Genomic DNA, 21,109 nt, shown 5'->3' with positions numbered 1-21,109 from the left:
GTTGCATTGCTAGTGTTTGTGTCAGTATTCAAACTCAGCTCTTCCTGACTCCCAGTCTGCCTCTAAAGGTAGTGAGTTTCCAGTCACTAAGGGTCTTCACACAAAGGCTGAGTAACAGCTGCAGGTACGGCTTGGGCGGGATGAACTGAGGGGCTTCTTCAGGCTCTGAGAGTCAGTGATTTTTGGCTTGAACCCTCACCCCGCCTCCTCCAGGTGGCCCTCAGGTACTGCTCCCTCTCCCGTTGTTTCCTGAAAGGCTTCCACAAGATCCTTTCCAACATTTGGTCGCCCCGCGGTCCTCCCCCTAATTGCTCAGTGCGCATACTTCTCTCCCTCCGCGGGAGCGCGCGCGCGCCCTCTCCCAATCCCTCCTCCCAGCCACCTCCTGGACTGCGCGTGCCAGTTTCTTCCCCTCCCCCACGCCCCTTGTTCGCTTGTTTCTTCTCCAGGCAGGGGGAAGGAATCGAATTCCGAATTCGCGATCGGATCGAGTGCCCCGCCCCTCTCCTCGACATTTTGCCCAGGGAGGGAGGTAGGAGTTGCCCCGGGGCGGCCCGGGGGGGGGCGGGGAGTGCTTGTGACCCAGGATTGTAGTGGAGGGGGAGACTCCAGCGGCGAGGGCGGGAGCGAGGGGGGGCCGTTGTTTTCGCCTCGCCACGGCTGGCTGTATCCGAAAGCCGACCTGACACGGACAAAGAGCCCGAGGACCGTTGTCTCTAGCCCTATCTGGGAGGCAGCGCTGGAGGCCGGGGAGATGAGAGGGAGGATACCCGAGGGGGGAGGGAGCAATGGGAAGAACATTGGCGGGAGGGAGGGAAGAGAGAACAGCGGCGGAGAGAAGGCCTGGGGAGAACAGCCGAGGGGGGGAAGAGGAATGGAGAGAACAGCTGCGGGGGGAGGGAGGGATGGATAGAAAGAACAGCCGCGGGCGGAGGGCGGGGCTGGGAGTAGGACCGCGGGAGGTGGGGGTAGAATTGGGAGAGCAGCTGCCCTCGGGGGGAGGGACTGAATGGAGAGAACCGTAGCCCTGGGGGGAGGGGTGAATGGAGAGAACAGCTGGAAGGGAGGGGAGGGGCATTCGTGGGAAAAGGGGGGCTGTGGGACAACCTTTGGGGGAGCAGAAGAGGACAGCCGGGGAGGGGGCTGGTTGAAAACCCCAGTGGGACGCCGGGGATGGGGGTGTCCTGGAGAGTCGTTCCTGCCCTGTCGAAGGGGCAGGTCCTGGCTGGAGTGGCCTGAGCCTGCCTCGAAGTGGTAGAAGAGCAGGATTTGAATCCAGAGGCTCCGAGTCGCAAGTGCCAGACCTAACCAGTATCTTAGAAACCCTGAGCGAGGCCCTCCCGAGGCAGTTTCTCCATCTGTAGAATGAGGGGCTTCCTTTCTAGTTCGCAGTCTCTGATCTTTGGAGAGTTTGCCAGTGTTTCAGGGTGGTGAGGGGGGTGGGAGTTCTCCCCCAGAGGGTGGTGTTCAAGGTGCTTGTCTTTCTTTCCCCCAAAAAACCTTTTTTTTTTTTTAAGCTCTGAAGAGGTCAGCTCTGTCCTCGTTTCGGTCAGAGCTGTGCTTAAATTGCAGAGAAGGTAAGGCATGGAGCCTTCTGGTCGGAAAGAAAAACCCAAGGTGAAGGAGCCTGTGAACCGAGTAGAGAAAGCCAGGCAGAGATCAGCTCAGCAGGAACTGAAGCAAAGACAAAGGGCCGAGGTGAGCCCCAGCTGTTCTTGGGTTGTTGTTCAGTCCTTTCAGTCACCCCAGGTGGGGTCTTCTTGTCAGAGGAACTGGAGTCGCTTGCCATTTCTTCAGCTTGTTCCACACGTGAGGAAACTGAGGCAAACAGTGACTTGCCCAGGGTTACACAGCTAGGCAGTATCTGAGGCCATATTTGAACTCAGGAAGAGGAGTCTTCCTGACTCCAGGCCCAGTGCCCACCTAGCAGCCTGTTCCTGGATGCCTGAAAGGAAACTGATTCCTCATTGGTCTCCCTGCCCCATGCTTCTCTCTTCAGTGTACTTTTCACACAATTGCAGGGCTTTTCCTGAAGAGCAGGTCTTGCCATTTCCCTCAATAAACTCCAGGAGCTCCCTGTTTGTTATCTCTTGGCTCAAATATAAACCCTCTCTTTCTAGCCCCTTTACATATAATTCCCATTCATGAATCCTAGGGGCTCTCATTTCGATGAGTTTTCACTGACTGTCCTCCATACCTGGAATGCTCTCTCTCTCTTTGTTCTACCTCTTAAAATCCTTGGTTGCTTTCTCGGTTTCTCTTATCTTCCACCCCTTCCTTTTCGTTCTGCCTGCCATTGCTCTAGTCCTATCCAGAGGCTTTGCAGCCCCATGGGAGCAACTTGTGAAGGTGAGTGTCCCAACCCCAGCTCTGTTCAGTTCCTGGCCCTGGAGGATAATCAATGGTACCTGCCCTCAGTTGAGTTACTGTATGCACACCACAGCTCTCCACTGCCGACAGACCTTCTGCCCTTCATTATTCTTCATCCTGGATGAAGGAAGGAAGAGCTTCTGTCCCTGCCCTATGCAGACACTGGGTCAGAGACCTCCTTGCCCCAGGATTGTCTGCCCTGTGTCCTTTCTGTGGCCCTCCATTTCCTCCCAACAGCCCAGGCATGAAGGTGTGCCATTAGCAGGAACTTAGGCTTCTGACTTCACATCTCCTTCTCCCTTCTCCATTCCTGGTCCTGGGTGGTTGGCATTCACAGTTGGCACTGCCCTTCTCAAGGGTGGGACTTGGTAGTGAAGGCTGGCTCTCCAGGGCCTTCTGCCACCACACCAACATGGCAGCCCAACCTTAACACCAAGCAGCCACACACTGGAATAGAAAGGTTCCTCTGCTCTGGAACGGCCATGGGTTATCTGTATTACCTACAGCAGAGGCCAGCATAGGGCCTTACTTACAGTAAATAATTTGCAAAGGTTTGTTAATATAGTTAATATTGAATTAATATGTGGAGCCCTCACACCCCTTTATCAGTCTGCTTTATATCATTGATATTTGTGAACTTGCCACCTTCCTACTGCAATGACCAGTGAATCATGGCATGGATCAGACTGCTGAGGTCTTTTAAAGTTGTTTTCCTTTAGAATCTCTTTATACACTGGTCATATTCTACTCACTTCACTAAGCATCAGTTCATACAAATCTAGCTAGTTTTCTCTGAAGTATCAGCCCTTTTGTCATTTTGGGCAGCAAAATAATATTCCATTATATTTGTAGACTATGATTTCTTCACCCATTCCCAAATTCATGGCTTTTTAAAATTAATGAGTTCTGTTTGACACAAACACTTTGCTCTTTGGGAGTCATCTCTGGCCAGTGACTGTGTGACCTATTGTTTCGGTTTCATGATGTGTTGTTGTAGAACCTTCTCAAAGAATTCAGAGTCAGACCACCTCTAATCCAAGTATAGGCTTACCCCATCAGTGGGTAGATAGGCAGTCAGGAGGATGCCAAATCTAGGTTATTGGAGAAAGGCAAATGTAGTTGATGGTAACAGATTTTTGCTGTTATTGTACGTCAAACCATTTTAAAAACTTATTTCTCAAAAACAAACATAAAGAATAGAACTGTAAACTCCTAACAATTCATTTCATAGGAAAAGAGATACTTTAATAATATCATATGAATAGCATTTTGTTTGTTCAGTTTCCCCATCTGTTTTTGTCTGTACTTATCAGTTTTCTTGCCATTGTTTTTATATAGTTGTAGTCGCTGAAGGCCAGTTCTGCTTTCTTTTCCCTGTCTCACATCACATCTCTCTATTTGTAACTTTTGTGGTTCAGTAAGCATGTTATATCAGCCCTTCCCCAGTAGTCATCTATTTCCAGGTTTCACTATTATTATTATAAACAATGCTGCTTTGAATATGTTTGCATAAATAAGTCTTTTTTCCCCTTTAAGTGACATCCTTAGAAATCTTTTTGTATGTTGCCAGACTGTTCTCCCTCAGAATACACCAGTGCTGCCTTTTGCCCTTGTCCTCCCTTCCTCCCTCCATAGTCAGTTTTGTGATTTTTTAACAACTGTTGCCAGTTCGGCACTTTCTTCGTGTCCCCCATGTCACTGTGGAGCCTTTATCCTCTTGCCTTTGATTCCTTCCTGTAGAATCTCTGGGCTGTACTGACCGACATACCGAATCTCCTCATTCCAAGCCTCAGCTTCTTCACGTGTAAATCGGGAATAAGGATATCAGTAGTCCCTGCCTCACAAATGTCCGTGATGACTGTTCACACCAAAAAACTGATTTCATCTTTTTTTCCCTTCGTGTCAGCTGGAAAGCCTGGTCTTCCAGCCCGATTTGTAAACAGGCCCTTTCACAAAGCCCTTCCTGATCATCTCGCTAAGTACCTTACTTCATCTTTGCCATCTTTCTTTCTCCTTCAGATTTATGCTCTCAACAGAGTCATGACCGAGCTGGAGCAGCAGCAGTTTGATGAGTTCTGTAAGCAGATGCAGCCTCCAAGAGAATGAGCTCTCCCCAGCGTTGAGACCAGGTGGGGCCCCTGAGGCTTCGGTCATGACCTCTGTAACCAGTTCTTCTGAGGTGGCTTGCTTTGGGCCATACAGATGTAGAGACAAAGATTTATGTACTTCCTAAAGCTGGATAAATCTGAATTTACTGCTCTTTGTGCCTGCCTCATCACCCATCCCTCTCTTCCTCAGGTCAGCATCATCTTTCTGAAGACCTTTTTTTTTCCTGGATTTTTTTTTTCAGCTTCAGTTGTTTAAGCTGGGGGTGGGGGCGGTGGAGAAGAAAATCAGTGTTTCTAGTGGGACTTTATCACTTCTCCAAGAAAACAAATAAACTACAAATTCAAGGCCTACTTGTCCAAGCCTTAGCTTGGATGTCTGAGTCCTAGAGGCTAGAGTTTTGGTGGGTAAAGGAGATGAGCAAAGAAAACCTAGAGTGCTCACTATGCCAGAAAGAAAGGACGCGTGACATATTGATGGAATGTTCTTGCTGCTTCCTGCTGGATCCATCCATTGCTACTGTTGCTCCTCATCTGCAGCTGCTTCCAGCTGTTAGGTTTTTGGGGGTGATGAGGGGGAGAATGGTGCTGAATGGTTGCAAACATGTGGGTCATTGGTACAGATTTGTGGAAATCCCATAATCCTGACTGGAAACCTCAAAGCCAGGTTTCTTCTGTTGCCCTCACAAATGGACACTGAACAGATTGACCACAAGAGGTGGGTGGTTTTTCAGTGTTATTCTCTTTCCTTTGAAAGCAATGGTAGCAACCTTAGAAAGTAAGCAGTGAGAAATGAGCAGAGTCAGCCAGCTACCTATCCAAATTTTGGGGGACAGTCCCTTGAATTTCTCTTACTCTCACTTGTTTCTAACAAGTGTCGTAGACATGGTCATTTCTGTCTAAACCCTTGTAGATGAAGCTATAGCACCTCACGTTCATCTATTTTCTGATATTTGGGAGGAGGAAACGATCCTTTTTCAGGGACAAGGGACTAGTCTGCTGTAGAAATGGTTTAGGAAATGATTTGTGAGAATGTAGATAGGAAAAAGGTCACTCTGACAGAAATAGGATGGGAATGTGTGGGAATGTCCTAGTGTCCTCCCAGGAGTCCAGACTAACAAGGCTTAGCTATGAATTCACCTTCCCAATGAGGTCACCAGAGCATGTCTGGGCTGCGCTGGAACTACTCCTTCCCGTATTTCCTCTATGCCCTTGCTGGAGCCTCCAGAGTCCCAGTCCTAGCATTGCAGCCTTGAGGAGTGACAGAGGATGATGGGAGAGTCTCAGCTCTATTTCCCCTCTGCCAAGGTTGTGCCTGGGGGAGATGTGGTGCAGCATTGCAAGTTGGAACTTGGAATAAATTTTCACATAAAAATTATGTTATAAAGGATAGTCAGTTTCTTTTATACTTTGTAATTCAGCTAATTATAGATTGATCAGGCCTTTGTAGGATCTCTTAAGAATACAACATTACTTTTGTGGGGAGTGTGCCACGTTCCAAATAGCCAACTTGTAGACCCATGGAACAAAACCCATTGGTAAATTGGGAACTGTCTTTGTTAGGTTCTCTTCCATGGCCTGGCTTGTACTGTCGATAAACTGGAAACTGGTGCATTCTTTTGGTGTTAGAAGGTGCTGCTCCAAAGCAGAGAGACAGGCCTCTGCATGTGGGGCCAAGATTCCTCTACTCATCCAGGGACTCCCTTCTCTGTACTCCTTTCCTCCTGGCTGGGGTGCCGAGCAGTCAGCCTTGTGGCAAAACCTGTGGCATACACCCCTGCTTGGGAACCTCCTAAGTCCAGGGTGTTGTGTTTTCAGTTTTTTGTGGGCCCCAAGGAGGTCAGAACTGCTGCTGCTGTGTATTTAAAAAGTCCAGCTAATGCAGATCCATTTGAAATAGAGTGATCAGGCTGGGTAGCTAGCAAGGTTACTGGCAGAGGAAGTTTGCTTGTCTGGGGGTGGGAGTGGAGATGGGCTAATAAGAGGAGGATTCAGCTGGAAGAGAGAAGGCCTATCAATTCCTAGTTCAGAAAGCCACTAATACACCTATGACCAGTCAGTCCCCAAACGATTATATCCAAACTCCTTCATCTATGGAATAGGTATAGCAGTCCCAGCCCTCTCACTTTCTTTTGAGAGGGAGCCCAAAGGAATCAGTTAGATTTTAGAAAACACCAGCCCCTAAGAAACAGTAGACTCAGTCAGCTGTAACAGGAGTTGGGGAAAGGGGTGTGACTTTCTTAAGTTCATGAAGGGCACTTTATTTTTTAAACTTGGAAGGCAAGTGCTCATTTCTCAATTTAGAGATCAGAAGCATTTTCATTAAAGAAAGTCATTCTTCAGTCAGAATTGGACAGTACAGGTGGGAAATGGTGATTTTTTTTGGTCTAATTCTAATTTTTTTTATTAATTTATTTTGATTTATCAACAATTACTTTGATAAGCTTTTGAGTTTAAAATTTTTCTCCCCCTCCCTCCCCACGACAGTGTGCAATCTGATACAGGCTATACATATACATTTCTATTAAACATATTTTCCCATTAGTGATGTTGTAAGTAAGAATTAGAACCTATGAGAGGAACCATCAGAAAGAGGAAACAAAACACAACAGAAGAAAAAAATAGCAAATAGTATGCTTTGATCTGCATTCAAACACCATAGTTCTTTCTTTGGATGTGGATAGCATTTTCCATTATGAGGCCTTTGGAGATGTCTTAGATCCTTGCATTGTTGAGGAAATAGTGATTTTATTTTAACAGCAGAACTTAATACATCCAAATGGGTGTTGTCACCTTCACAATGGTTTGCTTGGGAAGCTGTATTTCATGCAGCCATTGCTCATAACCCTGGTAGTGCTTCTCTTAGAATTGTCTTCACAATCCAAGCCATGTTTTTCCGGATCTCCTCAGTAGTAGCAAGCATTTGTCCTTTGAGGGTAGATGTAGTTGATGATGTTGGCAACTTGGTCAGAAGTTTTTGAGGCCGTAAGTAGAAAATAAGGAGAATAAGCAGGCTGAAGAATCCCAGAATTGGCTGAAAAACAAGGTGTTCTCTCCAAAGGGATGGGATTACTTTAGGTGGTTCATAAAGCAAGTCTCAGAGAAGAGCTGAGCTTCAGTTGGTCCCTTTTTCTAGGGCTCTAAAGGGAAAAAAAGATAATTACAAGGTAGAGGCAACCTGAGGGTTTGGGGGCCTTCAAGGTAAAGATTTCCTCTGGCAAAGGGCTGGGCTGAAATTCCTGTTAAGAAGGCTAGTTTCCTGCTTCCTTGTTGGAATGAAGCCTACAGAGCTTCCTAATTTGGTAGCTCCTGAGAATTTGGCAAATGAGAGGTCTTACTATGGTGGGGATGGTGAAGAGGTGGGCAAAAACCACTTTCCATAACTGAGACTGCATGGTTTTATCATGGGGGTAGACGGCACCATGAAAGTCATCATTAGGATAATGAGGCTGTGAGAAGGAGCCTTTGGTTGGGTGTAGAGGCCAGGCTTTGAGGTAGTTACCAGGCTGGAATACCTGATTCTTGCAATTGCTAGAGGCTTAGACTACATGGATTTCCATGGTCGCAGCTCTGAGAGCCAAAAATGTTTTCAGCAATGCTTGTACCTTTGCAGTCTTTGTAGAGCCCCCAAAGTAGGCTACTTTGGTGAACGCTTATTTGGATGGATGAGTTCTGTCAAACCAGTTTCATTCATAATCACATTTCACATTTGCATAACTGTAACTAAGACACTTCTAGGATGCCAGAACATAGTGTGTTGATGTCAAATCCTGCAGTGACGTTGAGTCAGGTATTTGGGAACATTTCCCGGATTTCTAGAGCTTGGGATGAAAACAGCACATATGTGGTCCCAGAATACATAGATAACGGGTTTATGCTGCATTTTGTCCATTCATGTTACAACTTTCAAAGAAGCCCAAGAGGTATAATCTTGGAACTGTTTTTTAAAAGGGGAAAAATTTTGAGTAGCAATATTCCAAATTGGTTTCACGTCCTTGAGATTTAGCATTTTTAAATAATATGAACACAACCTTCCCAACACTAGCATTAGTGGCAGGCTTATAAGTCACTCAGCCACTTCTGAACTGACCGTGTCCTTTCTGCCTCTCCTGTCTACACAGCAACAAGGAACAAACACCAAGTAAGACCAAACCCCAGCTGCAATGATTGTGTGGTGGAGGAGGGAGCAGGGCTTTAAAACAGCTGGCTTTGCACACCTTTCCAAGTGGTTTAGGTTGCCAATGTTCTTTTTGCAGCCTAACCCTCCCATGTAAATAAAGGAAATTCTTCTTAAAGGACAGACTATTATTGTTCCCTTAAAGGTTTCTGAAATGGTAGAGGATGGGATGGAGAATCCTGAAGGAAAGCAAAACTCTTGAAGTCCATTACTCTGATTTGTGAGTTCATACACAGTTCACTGAAGTCATGGTGAAAAAGAAAGGTTTATTAAGGATTAGGTGCAGCACGATGGCACACACTGGCTTGTTCCCTGAGAGCAAAGGGAAGGTTTGGTGAATGAGTTGTTCTTAGTGCTGGGGGCCAAGCTAAGCTATGCCCCATGTGGTGGTCGGGAAGAAGATGTAGGAGGTGGCTCAAAACCAAGTGGTGGAAAGGAAAACGAACACCAGAATACCAGGATAGCACCTGAAAGAGAAAGCCCATGCCTAGAGGGACTAATACATGTGGGGCTACCACTCCTAGAGCCCACTCATCCCCCCAGCTTTTTCATTTTAATGTCCTAAAATGTTCAAGATTATTAGGGATTGAATTGTGTTTATAGCCGCACTCTCTTTCCATGAAATCCCAACAAACCTGGAGAGAAAGGGAGGAGGCAGGAGTGGCTATGACAACCAGCACTAAGATCCATGAGTAGACGATGATGTCCTATGGCTGGTGACCAGGTCTGTTCCACTACTTAGGAGCCTAAAGAAGATTGAGTAACGTCAGTCTTATGATGGTAAGCTCAGACCTTTATCACACTTCTGCCTAGAGGAAGTTTGACATGCTCACTGTCTAGTCTGTAATGAATGGGGAAGGCAAACAGGGCTATTGGCACAGGCAGGAGGGAGATCCCCATGGGAGTAATGGAGTTTTGGGGTAAGGAAGGTTCCTTCTCACCCCTAGGCACACAGAAGGAACCAGCGATAAGATGATGGTGTGATTGTTGATGCCAGCATATCAGTGGTGAAATAGGACAGAGTGGAGGGGGAAGGACAGGATTTAGACCAAAGAAGAACTATCCCAGTACAGTGGTAATACCAAGAAGGTGAACTGGCCTAGTTCTACTGCCTGATTCAGTGTGATATTAGTACTGATCATTCCTGGCCCAGAATGGATTATTCAGAGTCTTGAAGAACAACTGTTTCTGTTTTTATTAAACCCCAGATTTCCACTCACCCAGGATAAAAATCACCTTCTTCAAAAACTGGGACTCCAAGATTTTGTTCTGGGGGGTAGAAGCATTGGCCCAGCCTGAAGCCCATCATCAGGATGACCAGGCTGCAAAGAAGGAGCTTGTTGCCTTTGGATAAGGGGAAGGTGCAGGCCAGCAAGAAGGAAGCATATGGGCAGGGTCATCCCTGGCACATGAAGGGGGATCCCTATGAAGGATATGATGCTCTTAGGACTTTGAATTCCTTTAAATGAGGGAACCTACCCAAAAGCATGCTTGTCTCTCCCCTGAAACCAATGTCCCCCCTGTAGGACATCAGCCCTTTGAGGGCTGAGTCTCAGGAGCTGTAAAACTTGCCTATCAAATAGGAAGGAGGTTGCCTCTACTATCAGAAGGGCACGTGCTTTGCATGGTGTTTGTAGCAATGGGGATGGGCTTGCTCTAACCCATCCTCTTCCTGGCTGGCCAGGATTAGGGCGCCTGCCAGAAAAGTAGAACTGACAGTGGCCCCGGCGTGGGAATTAACAGCTCTGTGCCTTCACAAACCAAGCCAGTGGGCTGGATGCTGAAGTTGAGCAGCGCTGCAGACCCTGGGGAAACTCAGAGATGGGGTTATACTCAGGAGTGAACATGTGCAGCTAGCTTCTTTCCTTGGACAGTCACCATGAGGGCCCTTTGCCTTCTCCACAGAGCTCCACAGCAGACAAAGGAGACACCTGAAGGCCCAGGTAGAAATCATTAGGTAGCCACACATCCCTGTAAAAGCCTAAAGGGTGCTGGGAAACCCTGCCTGCCTCCAAATCTCCTGTCTGCTTTTTGTGGACACCTGAAGTTTTGACACAGCTCCAGGTGTTTTATTTAAGTGTCCCAGGAAGCATAACACATTAGTGTTAGCTGCTATTAGCATCAGTAACGTGAATTGATTTGTCCAGAGTCTGTGGAATCCATCTAGACCCAGGTTTCTTCCCTTCTTCTGTGTCATGGCCCCCTAGGCCCCCATCTGGTGAAGTCAAGGACCCCTTCTCAGAATAAGGTAAAGCACATAGAATTATAAAGGAAACAAATTATATGGAAATACAGTAATCAAAATATTTTTTAAAACAAGTTCACAGGGGCAGCTAGGTAGTCAATAGAGTTCTGGCCTTAAGAGTCGGGAGGACCCGAGTTCAAAACCGACCTCAGGCACTTGACACTTAATAGCTGTGTGACCTGGGCAAGTCATTTAACCTTGATTGCCTCACCAAAAAAAAAAAAAAGTTCTCAGACCCCAGCTTAAGAATCCCTAGGGACACCTTCAATCTCTAGGAAGTCACATCACAATGAGGTATAGATCCCTCCAGCCTGGGAAGTGTTTATAATGTCATTATATAAGTAGTGTGGTGGATAGAGTGCCGGGCCTAGAGTCAGGAAGACTCATCTTCCTGGTCAAATCTGGCCTTAGACACTTACTAGCTGTATGACCTTGGGCAAGTCACTTAACCTCAGTTTGCCTCAGTTTCCTTATCTGTAAAATGAGCTGGAAAAAGAAATGGCAAACCACTCCAGTGTCTTTGCCAAGAAAACAATGGGTTCCCAGAGTCAGACACAGTTGGAACAAATGAACAATGACATAAGTATCTGAAACCTATACTAAAAGCAACATTATGCCATCAGCCTTGACCTCTGAGCAATGTCAAGCCCCATATTCTGCCTGCATCTCAGTTTCAGATATCTGAACCTAACTCTCTTTGTCAAGCAGTTACATTCCAAATCCCACTCCGGTCCCTTTTTTCCTGCCAACTGGCACACAGATGGGGTCGGGGTTAGTTCTTGCTAGGTGTAGCTCTTTATAGCATTTCACCAGTCAGGAATAGGCCATAGCAAGTGTGAGAAGATTCAGAGAACTAAGTCCCTTCAGGCCCTGGCTATGAAGTGGTTGCTGGGCCAGACCAGGCCAGTCCTGCAGCTCCCAGAGAGACTCTGAAATCAAGAAGGGGCCTCAGAGATCATACTAGCTGGCTGACTGTGGAGGACCCATAAGTGTCCAACAGCTTCAAGAGTCTTTGTCTGTGAATGTGAATCTGGAAGTTTTTATTTTCACTGGTGCAGTTTTTCTAAGAAAAGAGACAGTGCTCTCTGGTGATAGTCGTGTGGGTTCTATTCTCAAGATTAAAAGGCCTTCTAGGGAATGGGGAGCCCTCTGGGAGACCTTAAGAGCTGGAAGGGGCCATATAAATCATTTAGCTCAATTCCCCCCTTTCCCCTACCATTTTACAGATGGGAAAATTGAGGCCCAGAGAGGGAACGAGCCAGAATTTGAAGCCAGGTTGCCTGACTTTCAACCCATTCTGAACCATAATGAAAGTGTGAAGTTGATGGACACTCCCATTCATCTCTTCCTTGCACCCTTCCCCACATAGGTAGAACGTTTCCAGGGTTGAAATAATATGACAAAGCAATTCATATGGTGGTGATGTTTTACTGTCAGATAAACATTCTAAAGAACAGGGGTCTAGCTGTCCGTGAGGGGATTGGGTCAATGCTTTGCCATCTTTCCTTGTTCATACTAATCATCTCTATTCCCTAATCTAGACTGGGTCTGCCTGGCTCCCTTCCAGGAAGATAGGGGCCTGGGGATAATACAGCCATCCCCTAGGAGATTGACATGAGAATGGGTAGTTGACATTTCTTATGAAAGGGGAGTCGGGGCTAAGTTGGCCTTCCCTGATTTTCCAGCCACATACATATGACTATTTCCCCTACTGCCTGTCACAACACCTTAAATTCCACCATTAGAGATGGTTTGTTTTGTTTTTTTGTTTTGTTTTGTTTTGTTTCAGTCCTCAATATTCGCTTCTTGAAACACAAACAACTCTTGGAGAGGCAGCACATTAATTGCCCCTAACATCCATACATAATGGTCAAGGGGACTAGGCCCTGTATGACTTGTTTGGACACAGCATAAGTGCTGGGAATGGGGAGAAGGGAGAGGGGTCCTTAGGGAAGAGGTGTCAAAGACAAACTCCTGGAGACTTCAGTTTTACTCGGGAAGGCCCCCTTAAAGCAAGTTCTACTGGGTCATTTCCACCTCTGGGCAGACCCCAGGCTCTCCCATCTCCAGAGACCTGTAAGGCCTTCTGACTCTTGGGGCTTCTAGTTCGATATGACCTGAGGAAGAATCCCTTTTGCAGTCTCCTTGATAAGTCACACAGCCATCCCAGTTCTGGCCAAAGTTCTCCCATGGTCGCAGCTCTGAGAGCCAAAAATGTTTTCAGCAATGCTTGTACCTTTGCAGTCTTTGTAGAGCCCCCAAAGTAGGCTACTTTGGTGAACGCTTATTTGGATGGATGAGTTCTGTCAAACCAGTTTCATTCATAATCACATTTCACATTTGCATAACTGTAACTAAGACACTTCTAGGATGCCAGAACATAGTGTGTTGATGTCAAATCCTGCAGTGATGTTGAGTCAGGTATTTGGGAACATTTCCCGGATTTCTAGAGCTTGGGATGAAAACAGCACATATGTGGTCCCAGAATACATAGATAACGGGTTTATGCTGCATTTTGTCCATTCATGTTACAACTTTCAAAGAAGCCCAAGAGGTATAATCTTGGAACTGTTTTTTAAAAGGGGAAAAATTTTGAGTAGCAATATTCCAAATTGGTTTCACGTCCTTGAGATTTAGCATTTTTAAATAATATGAACACAACCTTCCCAACACTAGCATTAGTGGCAGGCTTATAAGTCACTCAGCCACTTCTGAACTGACCGTGTCCTTTCTGCCTCTCCTGTCTACACAGCAACAAGAAACAAACACCAAGTAAGACCAAACCCCAGCTGCAATGATTGTGTGGTGGAGGAGGGAGCAGGGCTTTAAAACAGCTGGCTTTGCACACCTTTCCAAGTGGTTTAGGTTGCCAATGTTCTTTTTGCAGCCTAACCCTCCCATGTAAATAAAGGAAATTCTTCTTTATTATAGAAGGAAAATCTAACTTTATTATATATTTAAAAGGAAAAGAAAGTTGTATGTAATAGATTTGCAGTTTCATGTGCAATCCTCTTTTAAAAAATTCTATTTTGTTATGGAAGTGCTTGTCTTGTTAAGTTCAGAATAAAAAGAAAGTCCTCTTTTACTAGACACTTATTATTCTACTGAACTGTAAAGCCTATGCATGGGATCTTACTCATTTCCTTATCCCAAATAGTGAGTGCTCCAGCATAAGACCCTGTACAAAGCAGGAATCAGCAATGCTTGTTGAGTGAATGAATGAATTTAGAGGTGGTGTAGGATAATAGAGAGGTAATTTTGAAACTATAAAGTCCTGAGTTCAGGTCCCAATGCTGACCTTATTTGAGGCAGCTGTTTAGCAGTGGTTGATGGCTGCTAGGCTTAGAGTCAGGAAGGCCTGAGGTCAGACTGCTTCAGTCTCTTCTGTTGTGACCCTGGGCAAATCGATGTAAAATGAGTGGGTTGGCCTTGGTGGCCTCAAAGGTCCTTTCTGGGACCTTCTGTGTATGATCTATGATCCTGTGACTTGGGGAACGGGGAGATGTCTGCTATGGCTATGGGAGGCATGGTGGATTATAAGTGTTAGAGGGAAGGGAGATAAGATGGGGACTGTCCTGAGACATGGGGTCTGGAACCCTCACTTACCCAGAGTAGAGCAGATGTTCAGTTGTCTGGCCACAGCCTCATCTGCTAGATTGAGCAAAAAGCTGAGGAGGAGGAGCCAAAAGGCACAACGGGATTTTCTGGAAGAAAAAAGCAGGAAAGGCATGGAATTTTAGAGCTAGAAGAGACCATAGAGACAATTTGCTCCAATACATTTTACAGTTATCAAAACTGAGGACCAGAGAAGGGAAGTGCTTTACCCAAGGTCATATATGACGGATGTGGCAAGACCTGGCATAGAATGCAGGTCTCCTGACTCTGAACCACATGCCCTGGCATGTGTTAGACCAGGCAATGTGCCCACCCTTGGCCCCTGACCTCAGCCCATAGCCACCTTAGCCCCTGGACCATGCCAGTCTGTTGAAGCTGCAGAAGATGGAAGACAACCCCATGACTATGGCCCAGGGACAGGATGTTAGCAGCATTCTTCCAGGCAAAACTGGCCAGCAGGTTTCTGCTCTTCGCATGGTGCTTGAAGTGCTTAATGTAATCAAAGAAACCTAGGATGAAGGCAGGGTCAACATGAAAAGTGTCACCAAGGCCTTGAACCTCTGGACTTTCAGGCCTTCCCACCAGCCTGGGGACTTCTCTTCCTAGAATGAGGAGTCCTTAGAGTAGTAAGTAGCTTCTCTATGGGATTTTCATCTTAAGTCCTATCTCTTCTTATCAGATAGGTGATGGGTGAGAGAACTGGGATGGGGCATAGAATAATGGCAGGTGTGGAGATAGAAGATGAAGGCAGGTATGGGGATAAAGGGTGGGACCAAATGTGGGGATAAATCATGGAAGTAGTTGTGGATGGAGAATGAAGTCAGGTGTGAGAATGGAGGCTAGAGGCTGTCATACTGGAGATTAGAGGACAGAATTAGAAGGCAGGGCAGAGGATGGAGTAAGAAGGAGACCAAAGTTTGCATTTGGTTCAGTGTGTCTGGGGCACACTGAGTTCAGAGCTCTGTAGGAATCAGAATCAGGAGTTTTTACTCAAACCCTCACTGAGCCCCTCTAGGGGTCCCCCCCCATCCTTTGTATTCCTTCCTCCCATGCATATTAACCCTTCAGTGGGCACAAAGGGCATCATCATCATCATTTTTTAAATACTTCATCTATAAGGCAAGGTTAGAAAAAGTTTTCCTCATAATAATGCTGTGAAATAGGCAACACATCATATTCATTTTACAAATGAATAAAATGAGTCTCAGATAAGTTGATTGAACTGCCAAGGGTCACACAGTAAATGTAAGAGTTTGCATTTAAACCCTGGTGTCTAAATGCCAAGTCTTAACCATTCTTTGCATGACACCACACTGAGTGTGGGGCGGTTCCAAGCTTTAGCCCTGGCCCTAAACATAATGTTCTCATTCCGCCAGGAAATGGAATGCTGACTTAATGATGACAGAGTTGAGCCAGAACAAGGCTGAAGAGAGATTGTATCCTCAGCCAGGCTGAAGCCTCCAGGAAGAGTGGGGAGAAGAAAGAAAAAGACAGAATGATGATGGCAAAGTAGACCCTTCCATTTAAAGAGAGAGGTTAAATGACTTCCTCAGTCACATTGAAGGAGGTGGTCAGTGGTATTGGAGAAGACCTCTCCCAGCTCTTCTAGTCCTTGTTGCCCTTTCTTTGTCCCAAACTCACCAAAGGGGCACTATCAGCATCTTTAGCTACTTAGCATTCTGGGGGATCCTGGGATCTTCCCCTACCAGGATCCCCAAACCCAAGAAGGACACAGGATCTTCAACAACTCCAGAAAGGCTGAAGAGCAGTAGGTTGGTCAGAGCCTGCCTGACTGTGACTTCAAACATCTGGGTGCCCTTCTGGTGAGCAGGGGCACCAGGGAGTTCTTACCCATACTGGGGTGCCTGGGCCAGAGACAGATGTCTTATACTCTCCAGTTACTTTGGAGGAATGATTTTTGGGGCAAGTTCCTTTCTTGGTCTCAGTTTTCTAATCTATAAAGGGAGAGAGGGGTGAGTAAGAGATCTCCCTAGTAGCTTAGAGACCCTAGGGAGGGAACCTGGGGTTTCAAGGGGTTCTGGTGTTTCCAGAGTAGCTATAAACACTGTTTGCTCAGACTGGCTGCTGCCCAGAGCCTTCTTTCTCCGAGTAATGAACAGAGAATGATACCCAACCTGCCACATCCCCATGTCCCCTAGCACTTGCTGGCTGAGCACCAAGCTATTCATTGGATATGGATGCATTGAGATGCATTGAAAGCTAGCAAATGCTCAGAGGTGACCAATAAGGGAGGAGGGGGGCGATCTGGAAACAATGCCATTTGAGGACTGGATAAAAGAACTAGAGATGTTTGCAATTTCTATTGCAAGTGAATTGGGAGTCAGAAGACAATATGATGGAAGGAAGCTTAGGGGCTATCTAACATTCCTCATTTTACAAAGAAACAGGCCAAGAGAGGTTCAGTGACTTGCCCAAAGTCACATGGGTAGTAGGAAGCATCATAGGATTAAACATACAAAGCTGGAAGGGACCTTAGAGGCTATCTAATAAAACACCCACACTTTACAGATTAGGAACTGAGGCCCAGAAAGGTGAGGTAACTTGCCCAAGGTCACATTTGTGGTAAATGACAGAGCCAAGATCAGGGTCCAAGCCTTGCCACTTGCTAACTATATGATGTTGGGCAAGTCATTTAGCTTTCCAAACCTCCAGTGTCTCCTCTGTATAATGAGGGGGTTCCCTATGTACAAAAATATTTATAGCTATTCTTTTTGTGGTAGCAAAGAAGTGGAAACTAAGGGATGTCCATTCACTGGGGCATGGCTGAACAAATTGTGACATATGAATGTAATAGGATCCTATTGTGCTATAAGGACTGATGGAGACAGTGTCTAGGAAACCTGAGAAGGCTGGTACCCTGCCCTGATACAGAGTGAAGTAAGCAGAGCCAGGAGAACAATGGATACAGTGATAGCAACACTGTAAACACAAGCAACCTTTAAAGGCTATCAAACTGTGATCAATGCAATGACCAGCCGTGACTCCAGAGGACTCATGATGAAGCGTGCTGCCCACCTCCTGCTATGGAGGGAGGTGATGAACTCAAGGTACAGACTGAGATAGATGGGTTTGGGGCCTGGCCAATGCGGGAATTTGTTTTGTTTTGTTTTGTTTTTCAATGGGAGTAAGAGAAAGCAGGAGGGAGAGGGAGATTTTTGTTTTGAAAAAAATTAAAAAACAAAAAAAATGAGGGGGGTTATGCTAGATGATCTCTAAGGCCTCTTCCAACCCTAAATACTCTCAACATATGAATTTATCCTGGACAAGAGATTCCTTAAGAAGGTATTCAAGTATTTGAAGGGCTGTCATGTAAAAGGGAGAATGAGCAGAAGGACTTCAACCCCAGGATGGATGACCTCTTGGTCAAGACATTTAGACCTGTTGTGGTGGGTTGGCCCGAGGGAACAGAACTGGGAGCCAGGAGGGCAGTTGCAAAGTGGCAGATGTTAGCTGATTTTTGCCAAACAATTGGAGCTACCCAACAAGAGCTGCCTTCAAACCAGTTCCACCTCAGTAGAGGTCTTTAAGTAGAATTGGACCTTTTGTTTTTGTTTTTTTTTAATGCAGTTGGGGTTAAATGACTTGCCCAGGTCACACAGCTAGTAAGTGTCAAGTGTTTGGTCTGAGGCTGGATTTGAACTCAGGTCCTCCTGACTCTATCCACTGCGCCACCTAGCTGCCCCTGGACAACCTCTTGTTAAGGAACCACTGAGTGACAGGATCTGAGAGCCAGAAGGGGTTTCAGAGGCCATTTAATCTGACCTGCACCCGAATTGGAATGTCCTCTCTGTGATGTATATGACAAGGAGCTGTCCAGGCTCTGCTCAATGACTTCCATTGAAGGGTAACCCATCACTGAGGCAGTCCATCCCACTCTAGGACAGCTCTGATTGTTCATTCTCTCCTAATCAGTCCTAAATAGCAGACTCTTTGCTTTTTTTCCTCTCTTACTGCTCTCGAGAGCTGCTAAAAAAAAGGTACCTATCTCCCAGCAGCCAAAATGTAATCATTTAACCTACAGACTGTCAGAGCTGGTGAGAATATTAGAAATCACCTAATCCAATCTCCTGAGGGTGGGGGTGGGGAAATGAGTTTTAAGAATGGAGAAGAGTGACTTTCCTAATGGCACAGCCAAAGTCACAGAAAATGGGGCTGAATTTTTATGTATGGGCAAAGCTGATGTAGAGGAAAAACTATATAGAGGAAAGGGTCCTGTACTGGTACTGGCAATCTGCCTCCCTAGAGCCACTTCCCCATTCACGTGTGTGTTAACCTGTGAACCAGCCTAGCTGAGCTTGGGGAAAAACTCATTGCAAATTAGCTACCAGGCGTGCAACATAAAAATGTCTGCCTTTGGACTCAAAAGTCCCAGGTTCAAATTGTAGTTTTGCTCATTGGACCCAGAGGACCTTAGACAAATCTCTTCTTCTCAATCGGTCTTCATTTTCTTCTTTATAAAATGGGGATAAGGGGTAGACTAGATGGTCCTGAGGGCCCCTCCAGTTCCACACCTAATATCCATTGATGATTTTCTAGACTCCTGGTTACTTTCTTCACCTAGAGTTCAGGATCAACCTGCCCCGATCCTTTATTCCGGTTTTAAGCTGGACTTTGAATACCTTGGGGAGGACCCCAGAGCCCTTATTCTGGAGCTTTAGACTGTCCCTTCCTGCGCCACCAGAAAAGATCCTGAGTCTACCACCCTATTTCCTCTGCTTGGCTTCTAAGGTTCTCACACCCTCCCTACAGTAGTATCTCCAGCTCAGATCCGATCCTTTCCACCGGACCCATTTTGGGATGTCCTCCAACCTATCTCCCCAGCCCCCTAGTCCTAGAAGAGCTGAGGATGAGAGCGGAGAAATCAGGCTTTGAAGCACCCTTCTTTTGTTTTCTGGAGGCCAGAGGGAAGCTACCCCTCTGGGATTACCTGGGGCCAGGGCATTCCCTGGGGGAATGGGGAAGGGGGAGGGGGACCCGGCATTCATCGGTAGCGGTGGTTGGGGCATCCCCAACTGGGGCACTGGCCTCCCTATCTACTCCCACATACCGCTGAGCTGAGTTCACAATCCCGGAGAGCGGAGGGGTCCTGGGGCCAGTGTCGCAGAGAGGGGCAGTTATTAACCTGTCAGAGAACTAGCACTTAGATGTGCTCATTTTTCCTTCCTTCTTTCCTTTCCTCCTCCCTCCACTCTCCCTTCCTTCTCTTCTTTCTTTTCCCTTTCGTTCTCTCTGTCTTCTGTCTCTCTCTTCCTTCTTTCCTTTCGATAGTTTGGCAAGGCAATCGAGTTTTGAGACGGTCTACTGGAGTTTGCCCATTTCAGATATTCACAAACCGAGGCTTATGTGGACCACCCTTCCCATTACACATGCCTCCCAGCCTAGGGAAGAGTCCTATAGACTGTGGCAGAGCTCTAAGTGGACCGACAGAGGAAATTGAGACAAGTTCCCTGGATATGAGATTCTTCCTTCTACTCCTGGCTCCAAGACCCTGGAAAACAGCAGTCTCCGCCCTTCTGATGAGCAGGCAGTGGGAACAAGTCCAAAGATAAGTAAAGTACCAGGTAGGATGTAACTAGTGCTGGGGAAAAGGGAGAGAAACCCAAAGCGTTCTGAGAAACTGTAAGGGGAGGACCCTTTCAGCTAGAGGAAATAGGCACCTTGGCTGAGCCTTGAAAGGAGAAAGAAGACAACGTATCTGAGACTCGTGGAAGCAGCCAGGGCAAATGCATGGAGGCAGGAGATGGAATATCGGAACATAGCAGGAAGATTAAAAAAACAACAACCACCTAATAGTACAGTTTAGCTGGAACTTGAATGTGCAGAAGTGTAATCTTTTGGACTGAGGCTGGGCAAACACATTGTATTCAAATCATGCAAAGCCTCCTCCTAGAAGCAATTTATTCTATCCTGAAAACTTTTGAGCTGGAGAGTGCCGTGATCAGGCTTGAACATTAGGAATATTTCAGTAGTCCTGTAAAGAGAGATACTGAAGACAGGGAAATAAATTAGGAGGCGACTTTCTAAAATTGTATTTTATTTTGTCAATCAGCAAAAATCCACCTTCTCTCCCTCTCACCCACCCCAACCCCCCACCCCAAGAATGAAGAATAAAGGAAAAACCCTTGCCACAGACATATAGGGGGAAGGGAATGAGATGTGAACCAGACCATTGTCTGGTTAGATGTTAGGGAGAAGGAAGAGTTCAAAGATAAATGGAAGATTTCTAGCCGGGATAGAGGATTCCACCAACAGAAATAGGAAAGTGGGGAGGAAGCATGTGAGTGTGGAAGGGGAAATGAAACCATAGGGTACTTTTGTTTTTATCCTTACTTACCTGCTCTTGTTTCCATTCTCAAAACGTCTTTTAAAAATCCCGAGGTCATTTCCTGTTCAGCCACATTGGTCTCTTTAAGAAGTCTCTCTCTTCCACTATGTTTCCTCACTGTAATCATCTGTGTCTTCTAAATGTCCTTCTGGAGTGTTTCTCATCTCTCTTCGGATGATTTCCTGGAGTGCAGTTTTCTCCTTCCTCAGTCCTTTTCACTTTAAAGACCTCGTGATCAGATTGACAAGAAT

At 46.2% G+C, this 21,109-nt stretch overlaps 2 protein-coding genes across 4 annotated transcripts; one reads left to right on the top strand and one right to left on the bottom strand.

Annotated features, from left to right (window-relative positions):
• Positions 1–423: 423 nt before the first annotated feature.
• On the top strand, positions 424–17,723 carry SVBP (small vasohibin binding protein). Of its 3 annotated transcripts, none has more exons than XM_078145508.1 (4): positions 424–532; positions 1,518–1,698; positions 4,390–4,499; positions 15,889–17,723. In XM_078145508.1, the coding sequence occupies exons 2-3, from the start codon at positions 1,585–1,587 to the stop codon at positions 4,474–4,476; spliced, it is 201 nt and encodes a 66-aa protein (XP_078001634.1). In that variant the 5' UTR covers positions 424–532; positions 1,518–1,584; the 3' UTR covers positions 4,477–4,499; positions 15,889–17,723. The 3 variants fall into 3 exon arrangements, with proteins under 3 accessions (XP_078001634.1, XP_078001635.1, XP_020839075.1); XM_078145509.1 differs by lacking the exon at positions 15,889–17,723 and adding an exon at positions 8,597–8,770; XM_020983416.2 differs by lacking the exon at positions 15,889–17,723 and having other exon boundaries at positions 425–532; positions 4,390–4,829.
• TMEM269 (transmembrane protein 269) lies at positions 8,840–19,518 on the bottom strand. The gene is given in 7 exon segments (XM_078146216.1): positions 8,840–9,927; positions 9,929–10,075; positions 10,414–10,457; positions 14,504–14,601; positions 14,870–14,920; positions 14,922–15,129; positions 19,461–19,518. Coding segments are annotated over 7 exon segments (684 nt in total). The 3' UTR covers positions 8,840–9,849.
• Positions 19,519–21,109: the final 1,591 nt, after the last annotated feature.

Source organism: Phascolarctos cinereus, unplaced genomic scaffold (assembly GCF_003287225.1).
Source record: "Phascolarctos cinereus isolate Bilbo 61053 unplaced genomic scaffold, phaCin_HiC Scaffold_726;HRSCAF=1367, whole genome shotgun sequence".
Classification (NCBI taxonomy): domain Eukaryota; kingdom Metazoa; phylum Chordata; class Mammalia; order Diprotodontia; family Phascolarctidae; genus Phascolarctos; species Phascolarctos cinereus.
Note: the sequence above shows the minus strand (reverse complement) of the source record. Positions and strands in the feature narration are given on the sequence as shown.